This window comes from Capsicum annuum, chromosome 6 (assembly GCF_002878395.1).
Source record: "Capsicum annuum cultivar UCD-10X-F1 chromosome 6, UCD10Xv1.1, whole genome shotgun sequence".
Lineage (NCBI taxonomy): Eukaryota > Viridiplantae > Streptophyta > Magnoliopsida > Solanales > Solanaceae > Capsicum > Capsicum annuum.
In genome coordinates this window covers 219,269,763-219,285,357 of record NC_061116.1, presented here as the reverse complement: position 1 = coordinate 219,285,357, position 15,595 = coordinate 219,269,763, and the positions used below count along the sequence as shown (strand labels likewise).

General features: G+C 30.4%; 1 protein-coding gene across 1 annotated transcript; it reads right to left on the bottom strand.

Moving 5' to 3' along the window:
• Positions 1 to 9,644: 9,644 nt before the first annotated feature.
• On the bottom strand, positions 9,645 to 12,703 carry LOC107874651 (protein SELF-PRUNING). The gene is made up of 4 exons (XM_016721411.2): positions 12,260 to 12,703; positions 11,544 to 11,605; positions 10,803 to 10,843; positions 9,645 to 10,203 (listed from the first exon to the last, which is right to left on the bottom strand). Exons 1-4 carry the CDS (start codon positions 12,461 to 12,463, stop codon positions 9,983 to 9,985), a joined length of 528 nt encoding a protein of 175 aa, XP_016576897.1. The 5' UTR covers positions 12,464 to 12,703; the 3' UTR covers positions 9,645 to 9,982.
• Between the last annotated feature and the right edge of the window lie 2,892 nt (positions 12,704 to 15,595).

Below are 15,595 nucleotides of genomic sequence, written 5' to 3'. Positions count from 1 at the left end.
AAAGGAAAGTCCTATTACCCCCTGAACTAATTAAAAGTGTAATTTTGACACTCTTAGTGCCTATATGGCACAACACACTGACGTGTCCACGTATGCACATGTGTGTGCCTTGTAGGCACTAAGAATGTCAAAATTATCCTTTTAATTAGTTCAGGGGGTAATAGGACCCTCTTTAAGTTGAGTTGTGTCATAACCTTTTTGGGTATAGTTCAGGGGGTAATTGAGTATTTTCTCTTTAACAAATTCTATCTATTTGATTTAATATAAACTCTAAGGTAAAAAAGGATTCAGATGGAAATCACGTTTGAAGGTACAATTTTTGCAATTTCTGCTACAGTATTTATGTTCACATGCTATATTTGGTCTATTTTTTAGTGTCTGCTATAATTTTTTGTGTTTTTGCAGTTAGGATTCATGCACACTGAGATTTTCTTGATTTTATGATTTAATCTTATTTTTTACAATTACCACACTAAATATAGACATAATTTGATAAATATTTGACAAAAAATACTTAAGGACTAATCTAAACCTACCTGTAAAATACCAAACCATATTTGTCATTTCTTTCTAAAATATTGACAAAATTAGTGTAAAAATACCAAATAGAGAGACTCATGACTCAGTGAGTCATGGGTTGAGTTTACTACTACTGGAATTTTAGTCTAATTTCTCATGATTACACCTTTTGGCTATTTCATAAAGATTTTAACTACCAAGTTGAAAATGAGAACTAAATTAATTAACCACCCATTTACATTTTGGCCTCCTAATAGGTTTGACTTGACTCTTCTTAATTCCCCGTTGAATGCGCCCACTTGGTGACGTTTTGATTGCAAAACAATTTCACTCTCTTTTTTTTTTTCATCTGTTTTTTCTTAAGGCTTGTTTTCAGAAATATATACTGTATATTTGAAGAAAAAATGCAGTGCAAGAAAAAAAGTATAAGGGTGTGTTTGGTACGAAAAAAAATAAAAATTCTTTCCTATTTTTTTTTTTGGTGGGGGGGGGGGGGGGGGGGGGAACCAAATTAATTTCTTACTTTTTTTTCCCCTAATGTTTGATAAGTAAACAACAGAAAATCTTATCTCAAACACATTTATGTATAATCTAGCAAAACCTTTAGAGGTGGCGAGGGTGAGGTGTGGGACCTCAAGGTGGCGACAGACAAGAGGTAGGAATTGAGGGTGTTATGTGGGTGAGAGGATACAATAAACATACGTGTCTCTTATAACACTTGTTTTCCCCACTTCTAATCAGGAATTTATTTTTCTGATTTTTAAGGAGCTTGTTTTTCTATAAAAAAAAAATATTAACATAAACCGCACTAATATGGAGCTAATTACTTCCTATATCGTATCTTTTCAATATTACTTAAAATCTCGAAAAAACTACTAGCCAGATATATTACTTTTCTTCGGACACATTGCATTGTTGATGCATAATATGCACTATCAGATACTTTTCAATGTTACATGTCCATAATTAATTCATGATACATAAGTTAGCAAGTTGGTTGTTATGTATCATGACCATAGCTAATTCAGTATACATAACTCATGATACATCATCTCATGTATAAGTTTCTTTGAATACATTACTTTTTGAGTACATAATCTTTGGATACATTACTTTCTTGATACATTCAAAAATTGAAATGTGATGTACTTAAATAATAGATATGAGATATTATGTAGATATGGTAAAATTATTAGTACTGTACACTGTTTTTTCAAGTGTAAATAACAGAAACTTCGACAGTTTGGAGCTTAGTTATAAAAAAATTTGATATTTTGCATAATTACTAAAAATTTTAATTTTAATTCTGTCGAGATACATAATTAGCTCCTGGTACATCCAACGAAGATATATTTTTCTTTGTAAAGATACATAATTAGTTTCCGATATTTTTTTTTTCTGATTTTGGATCTGTCGAGAAGCATAATACATCCAACGAAGATACACTCACCGATACATCCAAAGAAGGTATCTAATTCGTTGGATTTTTTTTACTTACGTTGTAAGAATGGGAATTTGTGTAAATATGATAAGTTAAGGTGTATATTTATGTTATTTTCCCATTTCCAAACTGATTAATATAGCAGTCTCTTAGACGATGTGAATCAGCCCAGAAGAATGATTTACATTGGGCCCATTTAAAACTTGCAGTTGTGTGGCCCATAGGCCCATAGGCCTGTACTAAGCTCTTGAATGGAAATGTCAGGCTCTTTCTTCTTTAATTATTTTCTTGTAAAATTTATTTCAATAATACATTAAAATGTTTGGTAGTATCATGTTTGCCTTCAATTAATTCTACTAAAAAAGTAAATAAAACTGATTAATGAGGAACATTTTTTATTAAGAGACGAAAGGAATTACTCATTCCTTGTACTCGTCTATTTTAATTTCTTATTCTTTATGTTTTACTATTAATCCTTCACTGTCTTTGCCACTTTTTCTCTTATTTTATTTTATTTTATTAATAAAATTACTCCACCTTTTGGTGGGTATCCTTTTAAAATATCATCGAGGGATTATAACATCAATTTAAGATTAATATACCTTACTCGGACCCTTTTAACCATTGGTAATTTGGTACTATTGGTTCTAACACTCTGATCGATACGCAAAACATGTACTCCCGCCGTCCTATTTTACTCGTCCCAAATTGAAATGACACAACTATTAAGAAAAATAATAAATAATATGGCTAGTTTACCATAGTACCCCTATTAAATAATGTTTACATTTTAATTTAAACAAAAAATAATTAATGCAAACGGTAAATATGGAAAAATAAATTTATCTTATCTTGATAAGTAAAAAAGAACAAGTAAAATGGAACACCAAATTAGAAAATTTAGGACGGATAAAATGGAACGGAGGGAGTATCATATTTGGAGTGATTAATTTCACTCTCCATTTTAATTTATATCAAGTTATCTAATTTCAAGATCGTTTCAAAAAGTCCTACAACTATATAAATATAATGACGTATTTACTTATTATATTTTGCATTTCATTAATTTTTAAAGATAAAATTGAGGTGATTTAATTTAATATTTTGAATTTTTTATAAATAACATAAATACCACCCTTTTTGGAAGTAATTACATTCTTTTCCACTTTTTTAATTACTTTACTCTATCTGCAACAACAACAACAACAAACCCAGTGTATTCCCACATAGTGAGATCTGGGGAGGGTAAGATGTACGCAGTCCATACCTCTACCTCTAAAGAAGTAGAATTACTTTACTCTATCTCCCTATTAATATACATAACATAGCCGACATATACATAGCATTCTGTCTATATGTTGGAATTTTTGTAATATGTTTAGGGAGTTGAAATTTTTTATAATATTGAAAACATAAGTTGTGTATTTGTGTAATTTTTATTTTTTTGGGCCCGTTTGGCCATGGAAATTTTTCCCTTTTTTCCGGAAAATTTTTTCGGAGTGTAAAATTGTGGTGTTTAGCCATGAAAATTCGGAAAAGAATTTCGAAAATTTTTTCTGAAAAGGGAAAACAAGTTTTTGTTGTTTTCACAATTATTTAACTTCAATTCCAACCTTTATTATTATTACATATAACCCCAATCTTTTAAATTTTTACATAAAACTCTCCTCATAACATTACTTTTTCAATATTATGTATATAGCAGTTTTACAGAATAAGATAATTATAATTTCAATAATTATAATTTCAAACTTAATGTTATCCTAATTAGTACATATCTCTTTTTCTCTCTCATCATTATTTTTAGGAAAAATTACAGAAACTAGCATTCTTAAGACTATAATTACAACAAATAGCAACACTTCTTCAAAATTGCAACTTATAGCAAAATTAGCAACATTTTAACCACTTCTTAGTAATAGAAAAATATGTATTTTTCAGTTGTGCATATGTATTTATGAGTAATACATATATATTTGTATATATATTTATATAGCAACATTTTACTTAAATTACAAAATACAATTTGCTACTTTTTGTAATTATGAAACTGTTGCTATAAAAGTTATAATTAAGGCTACAGAGTTGTTATTTCTGAAATTTTCCCTTATTTTTATCCGTTATTTAATTTTTTTCCTTATTTAAGACATTATTTTATTGCTAATTTATATTTATACCCATAAATATATAAAATATTACATTTATAATAGAAATATACAAAGTATGTTATATATAAACTTTATACCATGTATATACCATATACACACATATATAAATATACAAAATATTAAGAAACATACTAAGCATATTTATAATGTAAATATACAAAGTATGTTATATATGAAGTTTATACCATGTATATACCATATACACACATATATAAAAATACAAAATATAAAGAAACATACTAAGCATATTTATATATTTATGGTATATAATATAATATACCATAAATATGCAAAGCATGTTTTACATAGAAATAATTTATTTACACACAGTAAAATCTTTCATGTATAAAAAAATTAAAGAAATAAATTAGCGGCACCCTAAATTTTAATAACAACTCATCATTTCCTACTTTTTAGGAACGGAAAATGAAGGAAATAAATTAAATAAATTTCTAAAAAAATAAATTTGTTTGAAAGATAATATTTGTTACCTAAAAAACAGGAAGTAGTGATCTGTTAATATAACATCTATATTTAAAATTTTTAAATATGAGAAAACGGCTATTAATGTAAATATTATATATGTCATAATTGAAATTCATTAAATATGACCATGTATATCTAATTGTTTTTATAATAGTGGCTAATTGTGTTCTTTTTCCATTAGTAGGTAAATTTTAGTTGGGTGATTTTGATAATTTGTAAAAGTTAGGGCATAAAATCATATTTTTTTTAAAAAAAAAAAGTCAAATTATTTTTCAAAAAAGACATGGTCAAACTCAACTCTAACTCCAATTCAACTCCAACTTCAATTGCAACTCCTGAAATTTTTAGTTTTCATGGCCAAACGGCTACTTTATTTAGATGGTCGAAAACTATAAGAGGTCGTTTAGTAGGAGGGATAAGGATAACTCATTTCGGGATTAATTTAGAAGAGAAGCTTATCCCATGTGTGGTTGGGACAAAATGCATGGATAACTCTATTCCAGGATTGTAGAATTTTTCTTATCCCTCCTCGAGGGTGAGAAAATTAATCCCGAAATTAGTAATTCTGAGATAACTTATTTTCCAATCAGACGATCCCTGAAATAGGATAAAGTGCTATCTTTGTTCATATAGTTTAACGATGTGAAAAGTAAAAATGAATTAAGGGGTACTGTTTGAGAAAAGATTATAACTTTGAAAAGTCTGTCTTTTTAGTGGAACTATATCACATAAATTAGAATCACACAATTGCATTTTCTCTTCCTTTTCCTCACTTTGCTGGCTGATTCGATCGGCATTTTAAGTTGACGGGTTCTAAATTTTTGAAAAAAACGACTTAGTGGATTCTAAATAAATTACTTAATCTATGCTCGTTGAATTGACTTTTCTAAGTATTGCCGCGCTCATATCAAATCCTAAAAGTATGCACTCTGGATCTTTTTTAAGAATCGGAGTAACATACATACAGTGAAACTCTAGCTTTGCGCCAGCCGAATAGAGACAGCATAGATGGAAGTGAAAAAGCAAAATGTTGAAAGCATCTTCCAGAATGAAACCTTAGATGCACTTGAAGAGGCAAAGCAAATGGGGCCTCTTGTCTCATATTAATTTTAATTTTTCACTCGGTGCTTGATATCTAGGGATCTTTTGTTAAATAATTTTTTCAAATCTTTTTTTTAATTAAATAGACTATAATTTTATTTGTTTTTTTAGAAAAATGACCCATTTTAATTTTGAGGCAGATCTATTATCTATTCGATCGATGTTTAGATTAGATCGATTATCAATCCGATAGATAGATTATTGATTCTACCTATATATGTACAGATCAATGACCTATATATCATTCCATTACAATCACTTATTGGTGGGGCTTCTTGTTAATTATACCCCAAACCCTTTTTCCTTGTTTTTCTCCAAGAAGTGACCTAATATCATGTGTTTCTCTGTTGAGAAAGGTGTGGTTTATTATTCTCGTACCCACATTTTTGCATGCAGATTTCAGATTCAGTCTACATATATATAGAGTAGTACAACCCTACTTTTAGACGACGTGTCTAAAATTAGGAGTCCCCCAATGTCCACCCACCCCATCCCCAACTTTCTTCTCTCTTTGCCTTCCTTTTTTTGGGGGGTGGGGGGTCACACCTTTATGTTTTGAAAAATATCCCTACTTGATTGGCTCTAGTTTCCAGCTTTAGAACTAAACCTATTGGTTCTTCAAGTACAAAGCTATATGTGGTCGTAAATGTTATATTCCTATTATCCCTTCGTGGCCTACCTACATGTACGGTTATTTTTTTTAATCTGTCTCAAAAACAATGTTGTTTTCCTTTATTTTGTGATTATTTAAAGATATAATTATGTTTTTACTTTAATTGATCCCACGTATAAGGTTCCACACTTTCACTTAATTAAAGATAGTACTGTATTACATTTTTAAATAAAGGACAATTTGATAAACATCATCACGTTTTTTCTTATTTCTTAAACTTTGTGCCCGATCAAAGTATGCCGCATAAAATAGAAGGGAGGGAATAATTAAATCTCTACATCGATCGTACCATTCCTAGATATTTAGTTAATACCAGTGGCGAATCTATGTAGAAAAAACTGTCATGTGAATCCGTATTTTCTCCGTAAATTAAATACTTGATGTATAATTTTAGAATTAGTATAATATTATCCGGTCACATCCATGCTACAAGAAGACCAAGTGGTGTATTAGGTCGAAATATAAGTCATTTACCTAGAGGACTTGTGTTCAATTCTCACTCCATACATTTTTCCTTTCTTTTTTTAAATGGTGCATCGGTATTCTATAAATCCTAGATTCTCCTGTTAATGAAGGTCATTTGCTTGGTGGAAAAGCGTGGTGCTTTCAGTCTCTAACATTCCAATTCAAAAAATCTCCAATTTGACTTAAAATTTGAGAAATGAAGAATATTTTTGTAGGATGAGCTTTATCTTATTGATCAGGTGAAGTGAGTTTCAGATACCTAAAAAGAGAGAGAATAATTATATATATAATCTAAAAAACGCGGGCGAAGAAGGGGGAAATGAAGGCCGATAAATAAATAGGTCTAATTCTGTAATTATACTCAATTCAGTTTTCTTGTGGCGTTAAAAATAGACTCTGAAATTTTGGATTGTCTTAATTAGGCTTGAATTTGATTGTTGTTGTCATTTACCCCTGATTTGGAAGTGAGGATCGATAAGTGTACAAATCATCTCAAATAGGAGTAAGTTTAAAGTATTTTGGCTTAATGGGAGATTGACGATGATGTTACACATTGTATTAGAGCGAGATGGATGAACCGGAAGTTCGAATATGATGTCTTGTGTGATCATAAGAATGTACCACAGAGACGGAAAGGTAGGTTTTATAAAATGGTTGTTAGACCAGCAATGTTATATGGAGCAGAGTGTTGGCCGCTCAAGAACCCATACGTTCAAAAGATGAAAGTAGTGAAAATGAAGAAGTTGAAATAAATGTGTGGGCATGTAAGGAGAGGTAGAATTAGGAACGATGATGTTCAGGACAAAGTGAAAGTAGTCTCCGTGAAGGACAAAATGAGGAGGTGAGACTAAGATGGTTCGAGAATGTGATCAAAGACGAGATGTACAGATGTCCCAATGAGAAGGTGAGAGAGGTTGATTATTATGAGTGTGAGAAAAGGTAGAGATAGACCGAACAATTATTCATAATAGGTGATTAGACATGTCATTACACATCTACAACTTACAAGAAAAATGACCCTAGATTGAAGGATGCGGAGGTCAAAGATTATGGTGGGCTGTCACTAGTTAGTTGAACATTGTTTAGTTTCTCTTGTCGGTACTATAATTATTCCTTTCATACTATCTTAGTCGTTGATATTGTTATTGCATGTTGTTTCACTTCCGTCGTTATTTGTTATTGCTATATATTGTTCTCTTTTCTCTTTATTTTTATTATGGCTTCTTCATTACCGAATTTCCTTTGCATTATTTTCATATGTTTTACTTAAGCAGAGAATATATCAAAAACAATCTCTCTCTACCTTATAAATTATAAAGATAGGATTAAGGCATCATACCCACTGCCTTCCTCAAACCGTCATTGTTAATTAGTACACATTCTAAAATAATATAATATGGTATATATAAAGTTATAAACTAAATGTTGTGTACGAGGAATCAGGAAGGACAATGTCATCCTCTCTTGTCACTGCATGCGAACTTACAGCTAAGAAGAACAAAACTTTTTATAACATCTAGGCATCGATCAATATTTTCTGTTCTTAAACACCTCCAAAATTCTATTAATGCTTGTTTTCAATCAGATTTAGTAAATTAATGTTACAAATCTTTTGTATATATATATATATAGCTAGCTATGGGCTCTGGGTGCTACAAATTAAAGTTCTCTTTGAGATAATCTAGCTAGTAGCTAAAGGGATCCATAGGAGAGGGGAATCAAATCCAGAGGAATTTGTGGAAACAAATGAACTAAGAGTCTAAGACCACCACAGACCTAAGCTGCACTTGACTGTAGAAGTCAAAAGGAAAACCTAAACTTGTCATTTTTAGAGTTTTGGATTGAATATAAGCTCTTGTTCGATCATAGATTTTGAAGTTGAAACTTAAAATTTTAAGTTTCTGAAGTTGTGATTTTTGGAAATTTGAAGTTTCGTTTGGACAGCGGTTGTTGAAGTTTTCTGAGAGAAAGTCGCAAATCCTAGTATGAGCTAGTTCTTGAAAATTTGAATGCATTTGAAGAAATATGATGACTAAATAGATATTTGAACATAAATTTCAAAACCTATTCTCAACATTTATAACCAAACACTAGCTAAGATTTATGCACTTATCCAAAAGTTAGTTACTTTATTTGAGATTTATGGATTAGCGTTAATAGATCATCTAATTAATTGACAAGTAACCCCGCTATATATGATACTAGTAATTAACGCAATTAGGCTTTGGTAGCTAGATAGACTAATAAGTAGAGAAGATTTTTCTTTTTTAAATAGAGAAGATCTTACTGTATCATAAGACTTGACGATAGAAAATTATACTTTGGGAAAGTTGTGGATACATGATCTTTTGACAGATTAGTGTAAAATTAAAATTAGCTCGAGTTTGACCAGTATTTAGACCGCTCGTTAATATTTAGAATCATTTGAAATCTAATTGAGAAATAATCACTTTTAAATGTGGAAATCATATTTCAACAAAAAAAAAAACAAGCTGCACTAGATTTTGTGACCTTCAAATTCCTAATTTTTATTTTCTTTTATAAATGTTCAAACTCCAATAAACTTTCATGAAGTTTGCCCACGGGTTGTATCTAGGTTATTTTCGTTCAAATTTTATTTTTGCATTTGTAACGGCTAAAAATTGAATAGTTTTGAAGCAATATAGTTAAATGTTAGTAATTTGTTTTCCAAAAAATGGCTGGTTGGCCATTTTCAGTTGTCCCGACCACACCATTATGAAACAAAAAAGGTGAAAAATATAGAGACAACAAAAACATGTACACGATAAAACACACATAGATAACTAGTCGTAATTCAAACATTGATTTACAATGATTAATATTACATGCACCTTGGCCATTACATTCAAGAGGGTGAACAACAACCCATATATATATATAGGTCTTATTCAAATTAAACATGGTACTCCAAGTCTTCACTCCACTCTACTATTACATTACATGTATCCCTGATGATCTTGTAAGATCGATGAGTAGTACATGCATTTAATTAGTAACAACAACAACAATACCCCCCAAATAAAACATTAACGTCTTTTTGAAATTATTAACCTGCTTCTTCTAGTCATAGATTTTACTAAACCCGAAAAACAATAGTCATATATATCATCAACGTCTTCTGGCAGCGGTTTCCCTCTGGCAATTGAAGAAAACAGCAGCTACAGGAGAGCCAAGTTCATTTTCTTCTGAGAATTTTCGAGTACAGAATCGATCCCTGGAGAGTGCTGCATTCGATATTGTTTGCCTTTTCTTCTGCTGGAACAGCAAAAATACAAACCTGTGGATTCCAATATTTGGCCTTGGCATCTCATACCCAACCACTTCTCTTCCTGACAATTTTTCACTTACTAGTATTAGTTAATTAATGGATTTAATTTATACGCACTGATCGACAGGATTAAAGAGTTTGATATATATATGCAACAGTTTTACACTTTTACAGACTATAGTTACCTGCATTTGGGTTTACTGAAGATTCATATATGAGTTTAAATGGACTTACATTAACATGGTTACTCAATCTCAACTACTTGTTAATTTGAACCTGAGGCCTAGTTATGCATTATTACATGCGAAAACATTGTACGATGATATCGAAGGTGTTCACTTCTCCAAAAAAACTATACTATTTTGTATATAGGTTAAATATTAGTGGGAAAATTTTTTGACTGTCGTAAAAGGAATAGCCAGGTATATTTTTTCATGTAGGAAATTAGGAGTAAACACTTTATTTCTTCTTGTTGTTTATTAGTATAAATAAATTAAGAATCAATACCTAATCCCATCACTAACACGCGAATTCTAATGTATATTTGCATACTAACAAAGAAAATATGTAGTAGTACCATATATATGTATATATCTATGACAAATAAAATGTAATTTTTAGAAAAATGTTATTTGGAAGTATATGGCTAAGGATACATACCAAATGAGCAATCTGTAGTGCCTGGAATGTCCGTGACAATCCTGTAAAGATGGTCAAATCCTCTTTTCAGTTATTTGTCAACTATTAATATTATTGCACAAAATATATGTCACTTTTATTCTATCATAAATCGAGTACGTTTTTTCCGTTACCATGTAATATCACCATTTTGCAGTCTTCTTTTTTGGTACTCTCTTGTCAACAAGTAATTAAATTAGGAACATATTTTTAAAATTTGCCAGAGAGTGCGTTTTCTGGGATTTTTTTTTTGATGTTCTAGAAAGGGGATAACTGCCAATAAATTGCTAGCAAATATATTCGAAGGTGCAAACACTTGTGAGTTCACGTGAACCTAATAACTTTTTCTCATTAATTTCATACATATATATTAACAAATTCGCTAAATATCTTAGCTTATTGTGAATTGAGTTATTATTATATATTGATTACATTTATTCTAAGTTAAATAATACTATTACTCATCATTTTAGTGCAATATATAGTAGTAGTACATACTTTTAATCTTTATTGTGGTACTACTTCTATATGTAATATATTAGCCACCTCTATGAGTACTTGCTGATGAAATCATGTCATAATAAACATTTTTTTTTAAAAAAAAAAAAGAAAGAAAGATCAGTTACATCATAGGATAACCATTTCATTTTCCTACAAATGTAAACAATTGAAAAAGATGGAAAATAAAATTGAAAGAGTTAGTTTAAAGGCGTATGTCTGTACCAGTGTAGATGTTCCCTGAGATATGGATCACTAGGACCAGGTACATCTGGATCTATCATGATCTGAATATTGAAAACAACAAAAGAGGTCAAATATTCATATTCATATAAATCATAGAAGAGAAACGTACCACTCTTTCTGTCCCCATTTATGAGGTATCAAATATTCATACTTATATAAATAATAATTAGAAGATAAATGTATCACTTGCATTTGTCTAAGTTTATGTGGGGCAATACTTGAAAAGCTATGAAGTTTAATAAAGATTAAAAAAATTTAGAAGTTGTGGTCTAAAATAAATATTAGAAATTTCTAGACTATAAATCAACTCCATTTATAATGATGAAATAAGAATTTATAACTAAGTGGTCGCGCTAAAATAGAAAAAAGTGTCACATATATTAGGACGGATGCGCTAAAATAGAAAAAAGTGTCACGTATATTAGGACGGATGAAGTAAAAGATGTTAAAAAAACTATAAGGGAGTAATATAAAATTAGAGGCAGCCCGGTGCATTAAAACTTTTGCTACATGCGAAGTATGGGGAAGAGCTGGACCTCGCATATAGCACAAAGATCTATTGTACGCAACCTTACCCTGCATTTCTGCAAGAGGTTGTTTCCAGGGGTGTTTCTCGTGACGTGTTGATTACATGACAACAACTTAAACAGTTACGCCAAGGCTCCTCATTATAAGGGAGTATAATAAATATATACCAGTGTGAAGAAGGATCTGAGATCACCACCATTAACTTCAACCCTAGGTTTAGTGGTAACTGAGGAAGGAAAGAGTTCGTGACCATTATAGACATGTTTGTTGGAGTTATAAATAACAGACATCTTAACACTTGGACAGAAATAATCAACAACTTCTCCAATCACTCTACCAATCACAAGGGGTTCACACATTTTCGAAGCCATAAATGATTAAGGAAAGAAAGAAAACAAAATCTAATCTTTTTAAGGACTTGTGACTTCTTTTTTTTTTGGTGCAGAAGAGAAGTGCAAATTGTTCCTATATTTATAGTGTCCCTCAGGTCATCAAAGAGTCAGGTGGGATAGGACTAAAATATTGATAGTTCATAAAATGGGGAACCAAATTAAAGAAATAAAAATGGCCCAAAAGGTTATTCTCCTACTCGTGTTACATACAAAACTCATAGCTTAATTAGCAGCTAGAGAAAGAATATGTGTTTTATTTGCCTATAAAATAGAAGAAAAAAGGTTGGTAGTTGTATAAGGTTCAGAAAGTGGGATAAAGATGATTTGACATGTTACTGCACAATTATTTGTCCATAAAAATATGACTAGCTAGTTAATTTATTTATGTCATATCGGATCCTATCATTTGTTAGTTTAGTGTATTTTGATCAATTCAAAGCTAATTTAAAACTTGAATCGATATTTATCTTATTCTTGCTCAATAACATAGGCATGAAACCAATCTAGATAAGTGATTATACGACTCAAAAAACCACAATCATATGACTTCCAAATTAATCCATTAGAGACCTTGATAAATATTTTTGAAATTATTTTTTATGTATCAAATGGCGGAGCTAGAAGACGACCTACATGATCGATCAATTAGCTTTAGTTCAAAGTTTCTATTTATGTTTAAAAAATTATTGCACTAATTAATGTGGACAAAAATTAAATTCACAACCTATTTACTAACACTTGATATTGCTATATATCGAGAATAAAGTATTTATTTTATTAGGTTCTTAAACAAATAAAGAAATAAAAACATAGTAAGAAACAAAGAAATTAGGTTATGATTTGAGTCTTAGCTCATTTAAGCCTAAATAACTTTGGGTCATTCTATCGTTGGCTCATTTATTACCACAATTTATTTTTGACCATTGAGATTTAACTCTATCCATCCATTTTAACACACCTAACCCACTGCTTACACCTTTTACTATTCCCTGTTCGAACTAATACAAGTTCATTGTATTTGTAGTTTCTTACAAAAAAAACTACACTATTAATTAGAATTGCCATATTTGACCGGTCTGTCAATCACTGAAGGGGTCCATTAGTTTTTACATTGATGTACATAGAATGTTCTACGATGAATAATAACATGGAGATGTTATATAGTCAGAGAGTATATATTCATCTCACACTGATTGTCTTAGATTTTTTTTAAACGTTTATAATACGATGGGCCACTTCACTCATTGTCATCTTCACTCATTGTCTTTGACAGAAATGTAAGATAAAATTGTGTACAATAGATCCTTGTGTTTCAGCCAGTGGCGGATCGACCTTGTAATCAGGGGTTCATCCGAACCCCCTTCGACGGAAAATTATACTATTTTTACACGGTTAAAAATATTTATATATATATATATATAGTAGATGTTGAACCCCCTTCGATTAATCCGTATATTTACTTTTAAACCCCCTCAATGAAAATCCTGACTCCACCACTGATTTCAGAACTTTCTTAAACCATATGCGGAAGATTTAGTGGATCGAGCCGCCCTTTCTTTTTATAATATGATAATAGATCCAATTTGCACAATGTAGATTGAACTTATATAACTGTCTTTCTCCAATAGTATTTAGTCTTGAGTCTTTATATTTTATTTTATCAGACAAGGAGATAAAAACGAAATTTATCTACAATCTTCTTATGCGTGCCCAAGGTTACAGGAGCGGGGGCACAATAGAACTTATGAGTTCGACAGAATTCAATAGCTTTAATTCAAATCTTCTCATAAACTCAAAATTCTGAATTTCTCCCTGTAAAAACATTAAAGAATATATTTGTTTGTCAAAAGAATATTAGTATAACAATAATACATATGTATATCTACTCGAAGTCGAAGGTTACGCCAATGGTAAAGACAGGACGTTGTACTACTATTACTAGTAAAAATTAATGATATAATATATATGTAGTACCAACCAAATGTTGTACTGCTAATTGGGTTACATTTTATGTGAATGTGGAGTTAAATGTAACAGTGAATACGAACTAAATGTTGTACTAATTAGGTAACATTTTATGTCGGGATAATTTCCACATATCGAAAACCAAACCTCCCTGGACTATTAGACGAAAATGCATGTCCCTATAAAATTTACTCTCAAACAACAAAAATTGCTGTCCAACAGTCCAAGGGTAAAATTAATCTTTGGGAAACAAATAATTAATTAACTTCCACTTTTAGTTTTAGATAGTACGAGTAAGTACACTATTTAATTAAGGGCGTGTTTAATATGTTATATCATATTTGGCTGAGTTAAATAATGGACTTTGGGTCTAATCCAAGATTCCAATCTCAAAAACGAGCTTCACCTGCAGAAGCGAACTGACCAGATAGTAAAACAAAAATTGAGATGATCCTGCAATGATATCATATTAAGAAATGGACATTTTGCCTAACTAAACCCCAATACTAGTTTACGAATGAAAAATTATTCATGTCCATATAAGGAGATCATTCCTTCCTTATTCATCCAATGTGGGATTCTTTAACAGATTGGTCAAATTTTTGAAAAATAATTTTTTTTTATAGAAAAACAAGTTCTTCAAAGTTGAAAAAAATACTTTCGGTGAAAAGTAGTGAAAATAAATTTTATAAGTAACATTTCATGTTAATTACATTGCCTAATCGCACCCTCCACCAACACCCCCGCACCCCAAGTTCACACCGCTATCCCCCTAAATGATCTCCAATAATATTTATTTAAATTATATATATAAATATTTTTAGAATAATCATTTAGGTTACCCTTATTTTTACCAAACACCAAAAAAAAAAAAGAGTAAAAAATCCTCCTACTTTTCAAGAAAATATTTTTGGTAAAAAAACCTATTTTACTTCGTCATGCCAAACACATCCTAAAAGGAAAAGCAGATAGAATTTGCAGACACCATCTTGGACATTCTCAAGCTACTCACCAAAGCATCAAACTTACTTTTGTATTTAAGGTAACAAAAAGGTTGAAATTTTTTCATAAATTTTCTTTTTTTGTTAAAAATAATTTTTAAAAAATAAGGAACTTCAGTGATCACTAAATTAAATTCAATAGTAG

What these genes read in the sequence shown, in the direction of transcription:
- LOC107874651 (XM_016721411.2), bottom strand. Translation starts at nt 12,463, where the DNA reads ATGGCTTCGAAAATGTGTGAACCCCTTGTGATTGGTAGAGTGATTGGA. An exon ending in TCAGATCCTTCTTCACACTG is followed by an intron (nt 11,606 to 12,259) that starts GTATATATTTAT and finishes TTCAATATTCAG; the next exon opens with ATCATGATAGATCCAGATGT. An exon ending in CACTACAGATTGCTCATTTG is followed by an intron (nt 10,204 to 10,802) that starts GTATGTATCCTT and finishes AAAAATTGTCAG; the next exon opens with GAAGAGAAGTGGTTGGGTAT.